General features: G+C 35.8%; 1 protein-coding gene across 6 annotated transcripts in view; it reads left to right on the forward strand.

Annotated features, from left to right (window-relative positions):
* Dnmt3 (DNA methyltransferase 3) overlaps positions 1-13,991 on the forward strand; it is a 134,330-nt gene extending 120,339 nt beyond the window's left edge. For 2 of the 6 annotated variants that reach the window (XM_011069216.2, XM_011069215.2), the window contains 18 exons: positions 6,042-8,078; positions 8,469-8,682; positions 8,924-9,012; positions 9,087-9,194; positions 9,291-9,372; positions 9,446-9,553; positions 9,621-9,776; positions 9,877-9,968; positions 10,078-10,188; positions 10,327-10,546; positions 10,635-10,762; positions 10,869-10,916; positions 10,992-11,056; positions 11,130-11,398; positions 11,547-11,783; positions 11,863-12,004; positions 12,085-12,299; positions 12,386-13,991. In XM_011069216.2, coding sequence (XP_011067518.2) covers positions 6,042-8,078; positions 8,469-8,682; positions 8,924-9,012; positions 9,087-9,194; positions 9,291-9,372; positions 9,446-9,553; positions 9,621-9,776; positions 9,877-9,968; positions 10,078-10,188; positions 10,327-10,546; positions 10,635-10,762; positions 10,869-10,916; positions 10,992-11,056; positions 11,130-11,398; positions 11,547-11,783; positions 11,863-12,004; positions 12,085-12,299; positions 12,386-12,642 — 4,578 coding nt within the window. In that variant the 3' untranslated portion in view covers positions 12,643-13,991. Of the gene's footprint in view, positions 1-882; positions 2,798-4,925; positions 5,522-6,041; positions 8,079-8,468; positions 8,683-8,923; positions 9,013-9,086; positions 9,195-9,290; positions 9,373-9,445; positions 9,554-9,620; positions 9,777-9,876; positions 9,969-10,077; positions 10,189-10,326; positions 10,547-10,634; positions 10,763-10,868; positions 10,917-10,991; positions 11,057-11,129; positions 11,399-11,546; positions 11,784-11,862; positions 12,005-12,084; positions 12,300-12,385 lie in introns of those variants that run through there. The other 4 variants (XM_087407401.1, XM_087407402.1, XM_087407403.1 and 1 more) reach the window with 4 other exon arrangements.
* The last annotated feature ends 1,400 nt before the right edge of the window (positions 13,992-15,391 follow it).

Genomic DNA, 15,391 nt, shown 5'->3' on the forward strand with positions numbered 1-15,391 from the left:
AACGGTGACAGATCCAAGCGGAATTGGAGCTTGGCTCCTACTAAACGGAACTGACCCAGCTTCGCGGCTTTCTACCCTCCCCTGATCTGCCTCTCACCCTCTCGCTCTCTAGCTCTCCCAACCTCTCGTCCTTCTCTCCCGTCCTCATCCCGCTCGTGATCTCGGTTTCTCCCCCTCTCGGTGTTCGCCCTCCCCCACGGTCGCCGACGAGACACCCTCGAGAAGTTTCAATTTATACGGAAAGTCGTCATGACCGAATGCACAAATACGTGCGCCGTATCCCGACAGCTTACTAGTCCATTCATATCAGCTGGTACGACGTAAACACGGGGAAATCGTGGCGCAACAAGATCCCAGCTTTGTACCACGACTCATCTTGAGCCGACGTACGTCACATTACAACGTGCTCCTCCGTCGTGCCCTTTAATTGGCTTTCGAATGAAGAACTTACAAGATTTTATCAACTATTTCTCTCAGGCCGAAATGCAATTTTCCATTTGACGAAATCCGACAGATCCATATTACATTTAGATTGAACGAATAATCGAGAGAGTCGGCTTCTTCAAATATCCGAATTAATATTTGAGAAATGTATTAAATATAAATACTAGTCTTTCTCCCATATTTTCACATTCTAGTCAATGAATGTCTGAAACATTGGATCGGATTCAAATACTCGAGTTACGTTCCATTGATGTCTAAAGCATTGAAAGAATCCTTGATATTTTTGGCACATATATCAACTGTAAAATTTAAAATATGTCAAAAATGTCTAATTTAAATTATATTTCATAAATATTGGAATTTTATGATATATATTCAGCGAATATATTTCGAGCATTACCTACTCCACGAATATTCTAAATCTATGAAAATTCAAAGAATGCAAAATACTAGTTCAGACGCACTCGATCGAGTGGAATGTGAGCTGCGTTCTACAATTGTGACGTCGCTTTCGGCATCGGAGCGGACACACCACGCGGTACGTAAAGAAGCGAAAGGGCGACAGGATTGCACGCGTGGCCATTCAGTTTAAAGACCTTGAGAGGCACGCGACGAAAAAGAGCATTCCTTTGCTGCCACCGCCAGCCGAGGGCTGGCGGCGTTATGGTTGACGCCTTTTCTCGGTAGAGGTAGATGAGCGGTCGGTGGGGGACCAGACCGGGAACACCTGTCGTTATAAATTACCGCGATGTGTTACGAGTAACGTGAAAGAGTAGTTGTGCCAGTCTTCCTCACCCCCGCGAGAATTTCACACTCATCTCGCATTTCGCGTATTCTCTCCGTATTGTGCTCTGTGTTGGGAAATTATTTTTACAAAATTCCGTGTGGTTAGAAATATATTACGATTGTAAGTTGAGATTTTAAGCACAGAGAGAAAAATATAAAGGGAATAATAATGTTAAAAATATAATGTTTATGTTATATAATGTTTTATATTTATCACAATAATTAAAGAGATGAAATATGATTTTTACAGAATGTTGCTTAAGCTTACCGAAATCTGTAATACAGTTGGATCTGTAAGATCGATATAATTTATGTTAATTGAAAGGCACTAATTAATATACAAGGAATTAAAATTATATTTTAATGAGAATAATCTAAATTTGTACAATTATGACAAAAAGAAAATTTAATTGTTTGACAAAATTGACATTTTTGACAAAGAGGCTTATAATTAAATGCGTTCAATAGACCCACCGTCAGCTTTGGAAAATTAAATGTGTATTAAGAGACTAATTATAACGACAAATGATTTTTGTATCTACGTAATTTTTTGTCCATTTTTGATCCGAAAAGTGAATAAGAAATTAAGAGTACACGATAAATTGCAACGATAAACGAAGAAATTCACAAATCTTTAATAGTCAAGTCTCCTCATTGCTAAACACGCGAGGGACGGTACGTCGAGAATCTCTCCGTTTTCCACCGTAATGGAGCGAGGAATTATTTTCGACTCAAAGTAAGGGAGGGTGGCAGGTATATTATCACAAGCTGAGGAAATCTCCGCGCGGCTTTATCTCGGGGCGGGCCGGAGCCACCCTTTGGCGCGGCAACGAAATTCTGAATACGTCACTGGTGTCAACCCCCGCGTGGTAGGCAGAGGGTCGTGTACCCTTCCCCGTCTGTATGTCTGCGTGTGTGCATGTGCATGTGTGTGGGCCGCACGGCGGGTGTGTGTGGCGGTGAGAGGAACGCGCGGAACGCTTTATGAATGGAATGTTTCCACGCCAAGTGTGGCGAGAGAGGCACCCGTGTGTCCCGCGTGTAAACACAATAATACCGACGTTTCCATTCATCAGGTCGACCCCGGCGGAGTGGAGCGACCTCGAGAAATGCCTTTGGAGGCGCCACGTGAACTTTGTGTACGCGCGCTTGTGTGCGCGTCGCTCTCTTTCTCTTTTTCTCTCTTTCTCTCTTTCTCTCTTTCTCTTGTCTTTTCCTTTTTTTTTTATGCCCTCGCCAACCCTCCATGGCTATTTAAAAGACGATTCGGATCTCGACCGTGCCGTCGACCTCGATTCATTTATCGTCCCTCGCGTTTGTTCTGCATTTGCGAGTCCAGAGGCCGATTATGTTGCGCAATTTGGTGCTCCTTGAAATTTCTTCGCTTTCAGTACCGCAATCAGAAACGTAATTCGACAATTAATGAAAGCGTAGTCAGAAACGTCCGCGTGTCGACGAATGTAACGGGAATTGCGTGCGCTGGCAACTGACGCTTACATCTGTAAATGCTTAATCACCAGACAATGAAAGGTTTACCAAAGGAAATAATATCAAGGAAATTTACACGGTACGTTCTATTCTCTTAAATACACTAAATAACAAGAAAACGTCACAATTCTGAGAAGCGAGAAAATAAATTCTTAACCGATTGAGTGAAATAATATTATGTGCGGTAAAAGCGATTATTTTAGGATCGCAGGTATATACAAAATACACAAACAAAAATATAAAGTCTGTGCCTATATTGACGGATCTAGAAATTTATGAAGGAAGGCCATTAGCACATTTTCGAATATGAAAAGATAGAAAATATTAAATTATTACTTAAATTATTACATTGAAAAGTATTATTAAATGTGTAACGTATAAAATTCATAATTTTATTTAAAATTATATTAACGCAAAAAAGAATAATACAATGAAATCTGTGTTTCTATACCTAGGAGTTTATTAAGTTAAAAAATATTTTTGTAATACCAAAATTAAGCATTTTATATTTAAAAAATATTTAAAAATATATCACATATTTTGCTGTAAATATTTTTAAAAAAGAAAACTCCAAGGATTTCCATGGATTTTCTCGTGAATTCGCCTATCAAAAATCCGATCGAAGACTATAAAGTGATTTTTTTACATGACACAGAACACACTGCAAAACGTAACGTAAAATTAAGCATTTTATAAGTATTTAAAAAATATTTAAAAATATATCACATTTTGCTGTAAATATTTTTAAAAAAGGAAACTCCAAGGCTTCCATGGATTTTCTCGTGAATTCGCCTATCAAAAATCCGATCGAAGACTATAAAGTGATTTTTTACATGACACAGAACACACTGCAAAACGTAACGTTACTGAGATTATTGCACTACTTGTTAAATAACGTACAATCAAAATGGTGAACTGCTGCCAAGTATACTCGCGTAAAACTGTTAATAACGAGCTTTCCATTCAACAGGTCGACCGTGCGTCGTCGCGGCGCGAACCGGCCTCTAGATGCACGTTTTAGAGGCGCCACGTGCAGCACGTGTCCTCTCTCGTTTCTCTTTCTTTTATGCAACACGAAGAGGGGACAGATCGCTATTTAAAGGGCGATTCGAATGCGGGTCGCAGCATGCAACTCGCGCGTTGTTCAAATTATCTTTGTTTCCGTGTCGCCGAAAATAGCATCGCTCGCCGGTCGGCGACGCGAGGCTCTGTCCACGGGTGAAACGATGCCTCTTATATCAGTAGCGATAATGCAATTATCGTGTGATTCAACAGCATTAAAAACCTGTACGCCGGGAGCATTTTTCTCACGCTCGTTTATATTTTATTTTATCGATTGCTTATTTGAAATAAGACATTGCGGCGCGCGGACACGCCGCAATTACCTTAGAATGGTAGGGTGGAGTAAAAGGCGGTTTTCATGGGGGAGCGCTATACCGCCTCGCTGATATTGAAATATTTATGCCCTATGCAAATTGCTTGATTTCTTCTCTTGTCTCTAGCAATACTTTTTTTATCTTGACTTCGGTTATATGTGTGTGTGTGTGTGTGTGTGTGTGTGTGTATATATATATATATATATAGATGTGAAATTACGTATGTCATATGTCGTATACGCAATCTTACATTTTTAACATTAAATATTTACGGATTCTTTGAAAAACATGGACTTTTCTTTAACATAGACTAAAAAAAAAATCCGAGTCAAACATTGCCGTAAAAATATTTACCGTAAAAATCCTTTTTTTTTAGACTCAAGGGATAAAAGTGTACATAAACAGATATTTCAAAATGCAAAATTCGAAATAAGATAATTGGGTAATGCGTATATACTGATATATACTGATACATATATGTTAATATATTAAGTGCTTAATTAATCTTCTCTACCTAAGGATAAAATATTAAATCGCGTGTTGAAACGTGGCCTGCGGAATTATTAATGTCTGCGCGTTTTCGCGTTATTATTCGCGTCGCTGCACCGTCGCGATTAATGCGCTAAAATGCATTGTCGGCGAATAAGGAGAGTCGCGCGCGCCGACTTCGTAGCGGACATTCATTTTGTAGCGCATCTACATTTCTTATGACTTCATACTTAATTCAGGTCTTCGTAGACTTCCGGGAAGTATTACGAAAGCGTGAGAGAGAGAGAAAAGAAGCGTGAAAGAAAGGGAGAGGGAGGGAGAGAGGCACGCATGCCAAGTACGAAAGTGCGTGCAGCTACTGAGGCCAAAGGGGGATATAAACGCAATGTTTGCGCCGTGCGCGAATATTATACCACGATCAAGAAACGTGCTCGTCTCGCCGCGAGAGTACTATCTACTGCTTCTCGTTTCGAGAGACTACCCTCTTCGACACGATGCGGTAATATGAAAACCGCGTGTTTACCACGGGCGGTAACGCGCGGCCGAAGAGAAGGTTGAAGGATTAATTTAGGTTTAATTTTAATCAAGCGCCCGCGACCTCAATTTGTTTCTCTTTGAGAAACGAGATTTTTGCACATACACGTGCACGCGCGCGAACGCACACACGTACGTATGCATACATATAGGACATCAGAGCTGCAAAACTTTCGTGGTGCCTCACCCCGCAACCCCGGGACACCAGGACTCTGTCAATGTTGCGAGTTACGTTTACCCATGGGAAATCTGCTCACGGATGCGACGCGCGCGATCCAATACATTTTCTTTATACACTTTACTCTCTCGTAATTACGAAATAAGCAAACACATCCCGGATTATGGAAGGACTCTCCATCCGTGCGTCTCTCACTTCCGGTGTTGTGTCGCTGATGCAATTTTAGGTGATATTTTCGCATATTCTCCCGCGGCAATCATTCGATCATTCTTAATTGTACCTTAAACGACACAATTTTTAATTTTGAGAGATAAGGTTTTTGTTTTCGATGTGAATAATTTTTTAGAAGCGACGCGTGCAATCGTTTTGTAAAATTACTTTATATCGATTCAATTAATATTGGAAAATGACGTATATAAATATGTATATTTCTTAAAAGTGAAATAATGTAAATATTATTGTATCAAAATATTTTAGCGCATATATTATAGTTATATAATATAATTTTTAATAACGTTATTTTAGAAAATTACAATTTACTTACTAATAATTTGAACCTTTTAATAATAAGAGATTATGGAAGATTTTTGATGGTATTATTATCTTAATATTATGAATAATATTATAATTAAAATTTATTTTTGTATTTATATGATTCATAATTAAAATTATGAATCATATGAATAGAAAAATAAATCAGATTACTTATCTTTTTAAATTGAAAAATTTTTAATTTTTAATTTCAGGAACCAAAGCAAAAGACGGACCAATCTAAGAAAAAGTCACCTAATTTATCCATGATAGCGAACGTTTGGGCCTTATCCTGTGCCTTAGACCTGGGTTTACTTTGCGAATCTTCTCTCAAGGAAGTCGTCATCGCGAGTTGCTCTGAGTTGGACTTTCCGTCTACCACCGAGGATGCTGGGAAATCTTCTGATCACGAAAGGACGAACGATCAGGAGGATGACGCTACCAAGTCCGCAAATATCTTCGGTAACTCATGGCCGTTCATTGATCCGACGCAAATTAAGCAGATCACTAGTACGAAACCCGCTCAAAGGAAGCGAAGGAGAAAAGTCAGATTATCGTTGAAACGATATAAGAAACCGAGAACCGTACATTCGAAAATCAATGACGCAATAGTGGATCTTGCGATCGAGAATGATACCTCACTGTCGCTGCAAGGATCCGAGCAAGAAAATTTGGACGTATCGCATGATCGGTCGGCAAGATTATCGGCGAGGGAGAACTCTTCGTCAACGCGATCTCGCGTTTTCGTCCGCGATGAGGACGAGCGTTTGTCCGGAAGTTCCGGATCGAGCCAGGACGAAGAAGAAGTAATTAGTCAAACGAGCTCGGAGATCGCTCCGGTTGATTATTCCGGCTCCGGATACTCCAAATTCTACTCGCAAAGTCATGCGAAGGAAGACTCGCAAAATCGGGAGGAGTTATCCGAATATCCTGATTATTTTATGAACGTCTTGCGAATCGATAATAGCATTGAGAATAATGATCTCGATACCTCGGAGGATGTAACGTCGATTGCTGATACTTTTAAGGATGACGACGAGCCTTTGCTCGTCAAGTTTGCAAAATTTTCGGAACGACGTGCGACACGCAAGAGTCTTGAGAATGAAAACGTTTCGCGTAAAACCAGAGGAATGTTATTGAGAAAGAAGAAATCCGAGTTGGAAAACGATAGGAATCATTCTGTCATGTCTAAGAGAAAGAGAAACAAATCGGTGGAACCGAAAAGAAATACTCGCAATTCCGCGGCGCATAATAATCATAATCGGCGGCGAATTTCCCACGATTCGGAGGAAAATTCTTCAAAAAGCAAATCGAATTCAAGAGATGACGTCACTAGCACGCGTGATGTCGTGGAGGAAATTGTACAGAAATGTTGCGACTGTAAAACGCGACGGCGGCGTTCTCGCAATTTTACAAATACTGCCTGTCCGTGCAAGAGAAATCCAAAAGACACAGCCGCCGCAATTATGCGAGATATTCAAGAGTGTATAAGCACGAAAATTGCAAAGGATGACAAAAATATTGAGGAAACGATTTCTAAAAATGGAAGAGATATGCTCGAGAAGTCGAATCATAAGGATCCCAGTCAAGATGTTTCCATGGAATACGAGTGGGTAGATAAGAACGAGTTTAAAGATCAGGATCAATCATCCCAGAAATTTGAACGATCAACAAATGTTGAGGAATCATTAATAAATGTTAATCCGGTTGGCAGGCGTCGCAAGAAGAGATACAGATATTCGATCGATTGTAAACAAGACGAAAATACGGAGACGGCTTATCGTAGCGTCTTTCACGATTGCGTCGATTTCGATACTCCGCGATCGGCACCATCCTTGAAAATAAACATGGAGGAGATCTGGAAATCGGAGGACAGCAGCGACAACGACGATAGGATCCACTCATCTTGGCGTCGATCGACCTTAGAATCTTCAACTGAAGAATGCGGTAACGAAGTTATTGATAGCGCGATGTTATTGGCTATGAAGATTGTTAGTGACGATTCTATAAAAGATGAAAAATGTGATGATAAGGATGAAACATTGAATAATGCGTGTTTGAAGTATCACGAAAAGTCAGATATTTTCCCAATAAAAATAAATTCTTTTGATGATTCGAATGAAGCTATGGAGGATATAAAATTCATGGGCCAACGTGACGAAGCTATAATCACATATACAAATAAAAATAGAACAATTAGGAGATCGGCTTCGGACGGTAACTTTGCCAAAGATGAGGACAATGATTCCAAGGTAAACTATTACTTATGTATTCGTTAATAGAATTGTTTATGAAATTGACTCGTTAAATTTGTTTGTATTTAAAAATTCCATAAAGTTTTTTTCAATGTAAGAAGAATAAAGAGTAGATAATAGGCATATAAAAACATACTTTTATATATAATAATTCTCAATGTTATTATCCAATATATTTTTTTTGAATAATTCATTCTTCGAAATAAATTTTGGAAATTGTCTTGTTTAATTCTGTAAGTTATTACAATTTATGGTTTGAAAGAATAAATGCAATCAATTTTTAAAAAATCGCATGAAAGCATTATACAATCCACAATATATATTAATATAATAATATATAAATAATATATATAAACATAATATATATTTTAATGTGTGTAATAATAGGACCAAGGTACAGTCGCAAAAAATATGAAAATTAATAGCAAAGTAAATGTAATGCGACAATGCTCTCGTAACAAAGATAACAATTTGAAGCATGATGATGAAAAAAGCGAAAGTGGCCCGCGTAGAGTGACCAGAGCTCTAGTAAAGACTAAAAATATTAACGAGAATCATCCCGGTAAACTAGTATGGGGATTCTTTTCAGGATGGTGGCCAGGTAAATATATTAGAGATAATGATTACAAAGTGTCTCACGAATGTGTTGCATGCAAAATGTAGCTCGCGAGTACTGGTTTCATTGTAAAAATTAACTGTCAAAATTAATATTATTAATGTTTTTGGCAATTAGAAATATCGTTTTTGTCGCGCGACTGTATATTAAATAATGCTTATTTTAAGTATTTTATTTTAGCTTAAAGGAATATCTTTTTTTTTTAATTCAAAATGTAACATTGCAGCACTAATCGTCGATGCCGAACATGTAGGAATGGCTCCTGAACCTGACAAGTTGTGGGTCTTTTGGATCGGAGAATCGCAAATATCGTTGGTAAATTAATTATGTCTAGTATAGAAATTTTTTCGTTGATGGAAAAGAATAATGAAACGTAATTGTGATTTCAGCTCAAACCAGAAACACAGATACAACCATTCTCGAGGAACTTGGAGGAGCGATTGTCGCAACCGTCTCGTAAAAATATTCGTTCGCGTGCCATTGACGCGACTATACAGGTTCTTTGATATCTCTTCGAGAATAAAATTAAAGACAATAAGAATTATATAAGGAATTACTTCCAAAAATGCGATGTGCCGTTACGATTATTTTAGATACTACGCCAACGTTTCAACTGTACTCTGACAAAGCCTTATTATTATTGGATACGACGAAACATAGCTAATTTGGAGACATGTAAGTCATAAGATCCTACGAATTATTTTTCATAATCGTTGCAAATAAATGCAAAAGTTATTTGATACGACAGTGGATGATCTAACGTTTCATCCGTACCCGGAAAACATACAAGAAAAATTAGATGGTCTGAAGGAAAAAAACTCCAAAGCTACTAAGAAATTTATGTCACGTCGGAAAAGTATGTCTTTTTTAGATCTATAATTTTTGTATACTGTTTAAAAACGCTAATTTAATATCCTGTGCAGGTTCACCAGAGCCGCCACCAAAAAAGCAGAATACGGAAAAAAATAAAAATGTAAATACAAGCTGGGAACAAATCGATGATGAGCGCTTATGTTTACAAAGCCAACAGCCTGGTGTGATAGCCTGGGCAAAAATCCCTGGACATTGCTGGTGGCCCGGTATAAGCGCATTTACTCTTACTTTTTTTTTTTTTTTTTTACTAATGTTCGCTTAATCCTTCCTCATAAGTATGAAGAATATTTCACATTTTTTTTTCAGCAATGATTATTGATTATCGTGACTGTTGTTTAAAAGAACCGAGTTTTGGCTGTCAATGGATTATGTGGTATGGGGATTATCAAGTTTCGGAGGTGACTAGTTTTGATATCAATTTCCAAAAAATGAAAACATTTGCACAGCAGATGTTCCGTTTTCTATTTTTATATAATAAATTATTATTTTATATTTTGTATTTAATAGGTGCGTCATCTCGAATTTTTGAAATTTCACAAAGGAATAGAAAAGATGCGAGAGTACATTCAGAATACAAACAGACTACCATATCTTGAAGGTGTACTTCAAGCTTCCAAGGTAAAAAATTTAAGGAATTATTTATTTAAGATAATATTAATGGTTTATTTGAATGTGCGATGTGTATTACATGTATGATGAATATTTTCTTGTAAGAAATTTCAAAAACTTTCACGACATTTGAATCTGACTTTTTAGGATTATTGCTCACGGTTAGGATGCGACACGGATAACTGGACTTTAGATAATGTCTTTGAATATTTTTCAAATAATATTCACATACCGTCTAACCAATTACAAGTTTCAGACTCTAACAGAATATATGATAAATATTCCAAGGAGATGGTAAAAAAAATCAACGAATTCAAATTCAAGTCGGATATAGATGTTGAACGAAAGCGTGATATAAAAGCGAGTAGTGAGTTGAATTGTGCAATATGTGTAAATCACAAATTGATACTTTTTAATATCAATTTTTTATTTGTAATTTTTTTTATTAACTATAGATGATTTTCGGCGCATAGTATCAGGAGACTGTGATTTGGAAAATTTATGCTTAAAATGTTTGAAAGTTCCTAAAGGTAGAAAGGAGGTTCATCCGTTCTTTGTAGGATCCTTATGTAAAAAATGCTCGGTATGAAATAAAAGACGTTCTTTCATAAATTATAGCAGTAATCGTAGCAAAATAATGATCACCGTGGTTATTTATTGCACAAACATTTGTCTGTTTTTTTTTCTAGGATGAATTTAAACCGTGTATGTTTGTGCATGGGAACGATGGCAAGTGCGTAAGTATTCAGCAGTTCCGGCGATATTTAAAGATTGAAATATTGATTGTCGTTTTGTTTCATGTTTGATTTCAGTTTTATTGTACAATTTGTGCCAACACCGGAACTGTTCTTATTTGTGATTCAGAAGATTGTCCACGGTTGGTTTATTCGCATTTAAAATAGATTTCTATCGCGTCAGAGTATAATTATTTAACGCATTATTCATTTCAGTGTTTATTGTACAGCTTGTTTGAAATTTTTGATATGTCCAAAATCATTTGATGACATGTTGTTGGAAGATCCATGGGAATGTTTCCTCTGCAGAGACAAAACTAAACAGCCCAAAGATTTGATATTGCGTCCGCGATTAAATTGGAAAGAGCATTTTACAAAAATGTTCCGTACAACTCCTAATTTCACAAATGATGTAGATATTGCAAATTTGAAAAAGCAGAATAAAGCTGTACGTGTGTTGTCTCTTTTTGATGGCCTGAGCACTGGTAAGATAAATTTGCATTTAATTTACAATCATATCTTTTCTAAATGTTTGCATTAAGTTATTGCAAGTTCATGCTCGAAAGATATAATTTTATATGGTGTATATATATATATATATATTTTTTTTTTTTTCTGTTAAATGCATGATAGGTTTTTTGGTGCTTCAAAAATTGGGCCTCGTTGTGGACGTTTATTACGCTAGTGAAATTGATGTAAATGCCTTAACGATTAGTTCTGCTCATTTTGGCGATCGTATTACTTATCTAGGAGATGTAAGAAGTATAACAAAGGAAAAAATTCAAGAAATTGCGCCGATTGATTTGCTAATTGGTGGGTCACCATGCAACGATTTAAGTCTAGTCAATCCGGCGCGATTAGGTCTCCACGGTACTAATCTACAATTAATATGTATCTGTTAAAAGCTTTTATAATGATTTTAATATATTTTTGTAATCCAATGTAATAGATCCAAAGGGGACAGGCATTCTCTTTTTCGAGTACTGCCGAATTAAAAAACTAATAGAAAAAGCCAACAAAGATCGACATATGTTTTGGTTATTTGAGAATGTCGCTTCTATGCCGACTGAGTATAGATTAGAAATTAACAAGTAAATTAAAATATTTGTTAACTTATAATTCAACAGATAATATTATAATTATACGAAATTAACCTGTTATATTATTGTAGAAATTTAGGACGAGAACCTGATGTCATAGATTCGGCGGATTTTTCACCCCAACATAGACTGAGACTTTACTGGCATAATCTTCCCTTTAATCCATATATGCCGCTATTTGAAAGCCGACAAGACGTTCAGGATAAGCTTACTCCAAACTTGAATCGAAAGGCTCTTTGCAAGAAACTTCATACAGTTACGGGCAGAACGGGTTCCTTACTACAAGGTATAAAAATATCTATAATAAAAACATTCATGTCACAGATATTTTTATTGAAAGCGATGTATACCTAATTTCTATTTTTATTTTAGGAAAAGCAGAATTAAAACCAATTATAATGAAAGGCAAAACTGATACGATATGGATTACTGAACTCGAAGAAATTTTTGGTTTTCCACGACATTATACAGATGTGAAGAATTTATCAGCCACAAATCGACAGAAAATACTCGGAAAGTCTTGGAGCGTACAAACACTTATTGCCATATTACGACCTTTATGCTTATATTTTAAGTGCAATGAAGATGAGACAAACAAAAAGTCTGTTTTTTTTAAAGAAGATAATTGAATTATCTCAGCATTGCAATAGATACTTTTAACGAAAATTTTGATCTAGCAAAGTTTTTTTATCGAATAGTACATAGTTAAGCAATGATTTTTTATCTCATGCTATTATCAGGTTAATTTATGACTGCAATTATATATAATATACCTAAATTTTATATTTCTTAATAAAAATAATGTATAAAATGTTTAGGAATGCACTGTTTCATAAAATTACCGGATATCTAGTGTCATTTTCGGATATCCAATAGAATAATTATTCAATCGGATATTTTGCCAGATATATCTACTTCATAAAAAGGGACAGTAAGAGAAAAATAATGATAATAATTTTCTTTATCTTTCAGGGTTGGTAAAAAAAAAACAAGTTTTAAACATGTTTTTTTTTATAGTACTATTTAAAGCGTATTTAAAGGAATAAAAACATATTTAAGAAAAAACAAAATATGTTTTATTCTTAAAAAAAGACATTAATCTTTATCAACCCTGTTATCTTTCCAATATTAAAAGAAAAAGATGAAAGAGAGATGAACTGTGCAAGAAATTTGGCTAAAAAGAACAAAATTCTGCATTAATATCAAAATAAAATTTCAACCAGATATATTGCTGGTAATGATATCCAGTTATTAGCGAGATAATTGGATATTTCTCGGATAATCGATGCATCCCTAATTTCTTGATGTTCAATGATTGATTATAATGAATATTTATATATACAGGGTGCAGAAAAATATTTCAGACAAAAGGGTTTAAAAAGATTTATTTAATCTTATCAGTTTGATTTTAATAACCATCGAAGATCAAACTGATTAAGATCAGTAATAAATCTTTTTAAATCCTACAACTTTTGTCTGAAACGACTAAAACACTTTACTGCAGAAATTATATTTTCTGAGATATTCAGAGATCCCGATCTTTTTAGGTCATCCTGTATATTAAATTGTATATCACACGATTTTTTATATATACAACATGATATTAATATATGTCAATATTCATCATTATATATTATGTACTATTTTATTTTTCGTTGCGTCAACATTCTAGTGATTAAAACAAGAAAAGGATTATAGATTATTTCCTTATTAATTGTGATATCCTTTTATCCTTCTTTTGAGCGCTATATTCACTTCTTTGAATGAAGCACAGACATACAATTAACAATCATATCCTGTATACACACACACACACACATATACATTGAAAATATATGTTTATATTTTATTTCTTTCCAAGAGAATTATTCTAGAACGACATAAATCAATATATAGTTATATGTCATTATTTCCTTTATCACTCGAAACGGAATAATGTAATCATCAATTGTACAAAATAAAATATTATCTAAAAGTATGATATAGTTTCTGATATACTTTTGTCTCATTTAAGAAAATAAAACAGAATAAAGACCTTAAAAAAGACTTCTCTTTATCAATTTTTTTGAAAGTAACTATAAAAAATATGAATTGATATCCATTTGTGCATACTTTGAAAACATTTTAAGAATTTTTGTACGTCAAAATATAAATATATGGCGATTTGCACAGCATTGTAGATTTCCGTATTTAAAAAATATGATCCATCGGTGGCGTAGAGAACACAAGTTGTAATTATCTTAAATAAAATTTTCAAATCTATATGAATGTAGTTTTAGTTAAGCGTAGCGAATTTTTAAAATAATTCTTTTTTATGAAATGGCAGCTGTTAAAAATTCCTGCTTAACTGAAACTATTCACTTTGTGAAGCTACTGCTCAAACCGTGGCCAATCGATCGAAAATTGTTCGAGTTATAGACCAGTTGAAAAATAATAGTTTTGAAAAAAAAAATACGTTTAAAGTTTCAGTATTGATTATTTAATAGAAATATATCGAATTTGTTAGTTTATCATAGTGAACCTATTCCAGGACCGTAAAATGAATCTGTAACAACTGTAGCATCATGTATATTGCATTCATATCCTTCCTGAATTGCATTCTTCCTTCGTGCATCGCCATCCGCGTTCATTATTATTTTGCATATATATACCTAAACATGTTGATATTCGGACAAAAATTAATTATTAGGGGTACAAATAAGTTCGTGCGGTTTTTTCTCGAAATTTGGGGCTTTATTGTGAAAAACCGGTTACAATGTAATCATTCAAAGTATTGTCCATCGCTGGCCACTACTTTCTCCCATCTTTTGGGCAATTTGCGGATACCATCTTGGAAAAACGATGTGGGTTTTGATGCGATCCATGAATCGACCCATTTTTTGGTTTCCTCGTAAGAACGGAAATGCTGCTCAGCCAGGCCATGTGTCATCGAGCGGAAGAGGTGGTAGTTGGAAGGGGCAAGGTCTGGACTATACGGCGGGTGGGGTAGGACTTCCCATTTCAACGTTTCCAAGTACTTTTTCACGGCTTGTGCGGCATGAGGTCGAGCGTTGTGCTGCAAAATTATTTTGTCGTGCCTCTGCTCGTATTGTGGCCGTTTTTCCTTCAATTCTCGGCTTAAACGCATCAATTGCAGTTGGTAGCGATCGTCAGTGACGGTTTCGTTTGGCTGGAGCAGCTCATAATACACCACACCGACCTGATCCCACCAAATACAGAGCATAAGCTTGGAATCGTGAATATTCGGCTTTGCCGTCGATGTTGATGCGTGACCGGGCTTACCCCACGATTTTCTTCGCTTTGGGTTATCGTAATAGATCCATTTTTCATCGCCCGTGACGATACGATCCAGAAAATCCTTTCTTTTTTGCCTTTCAG

The sequence above is a fragment of the Acromyrmex echinatior genome, chromosome 6, assembly GCF_024713525.1.
Source record: "Acromyrmex echinatior isolate Ae372 chromosome 6, ASM2471352v2, whole genome shotgun sequence".
In the NCBI taxonomy this organism is placed as follows: domain Eukaryota; kingdom Metazoa; phylum Arthropoda; class Insecta; order Hymenoptera; family Formicidae; genus Acromyrmex; species Acromyrmex echinatior.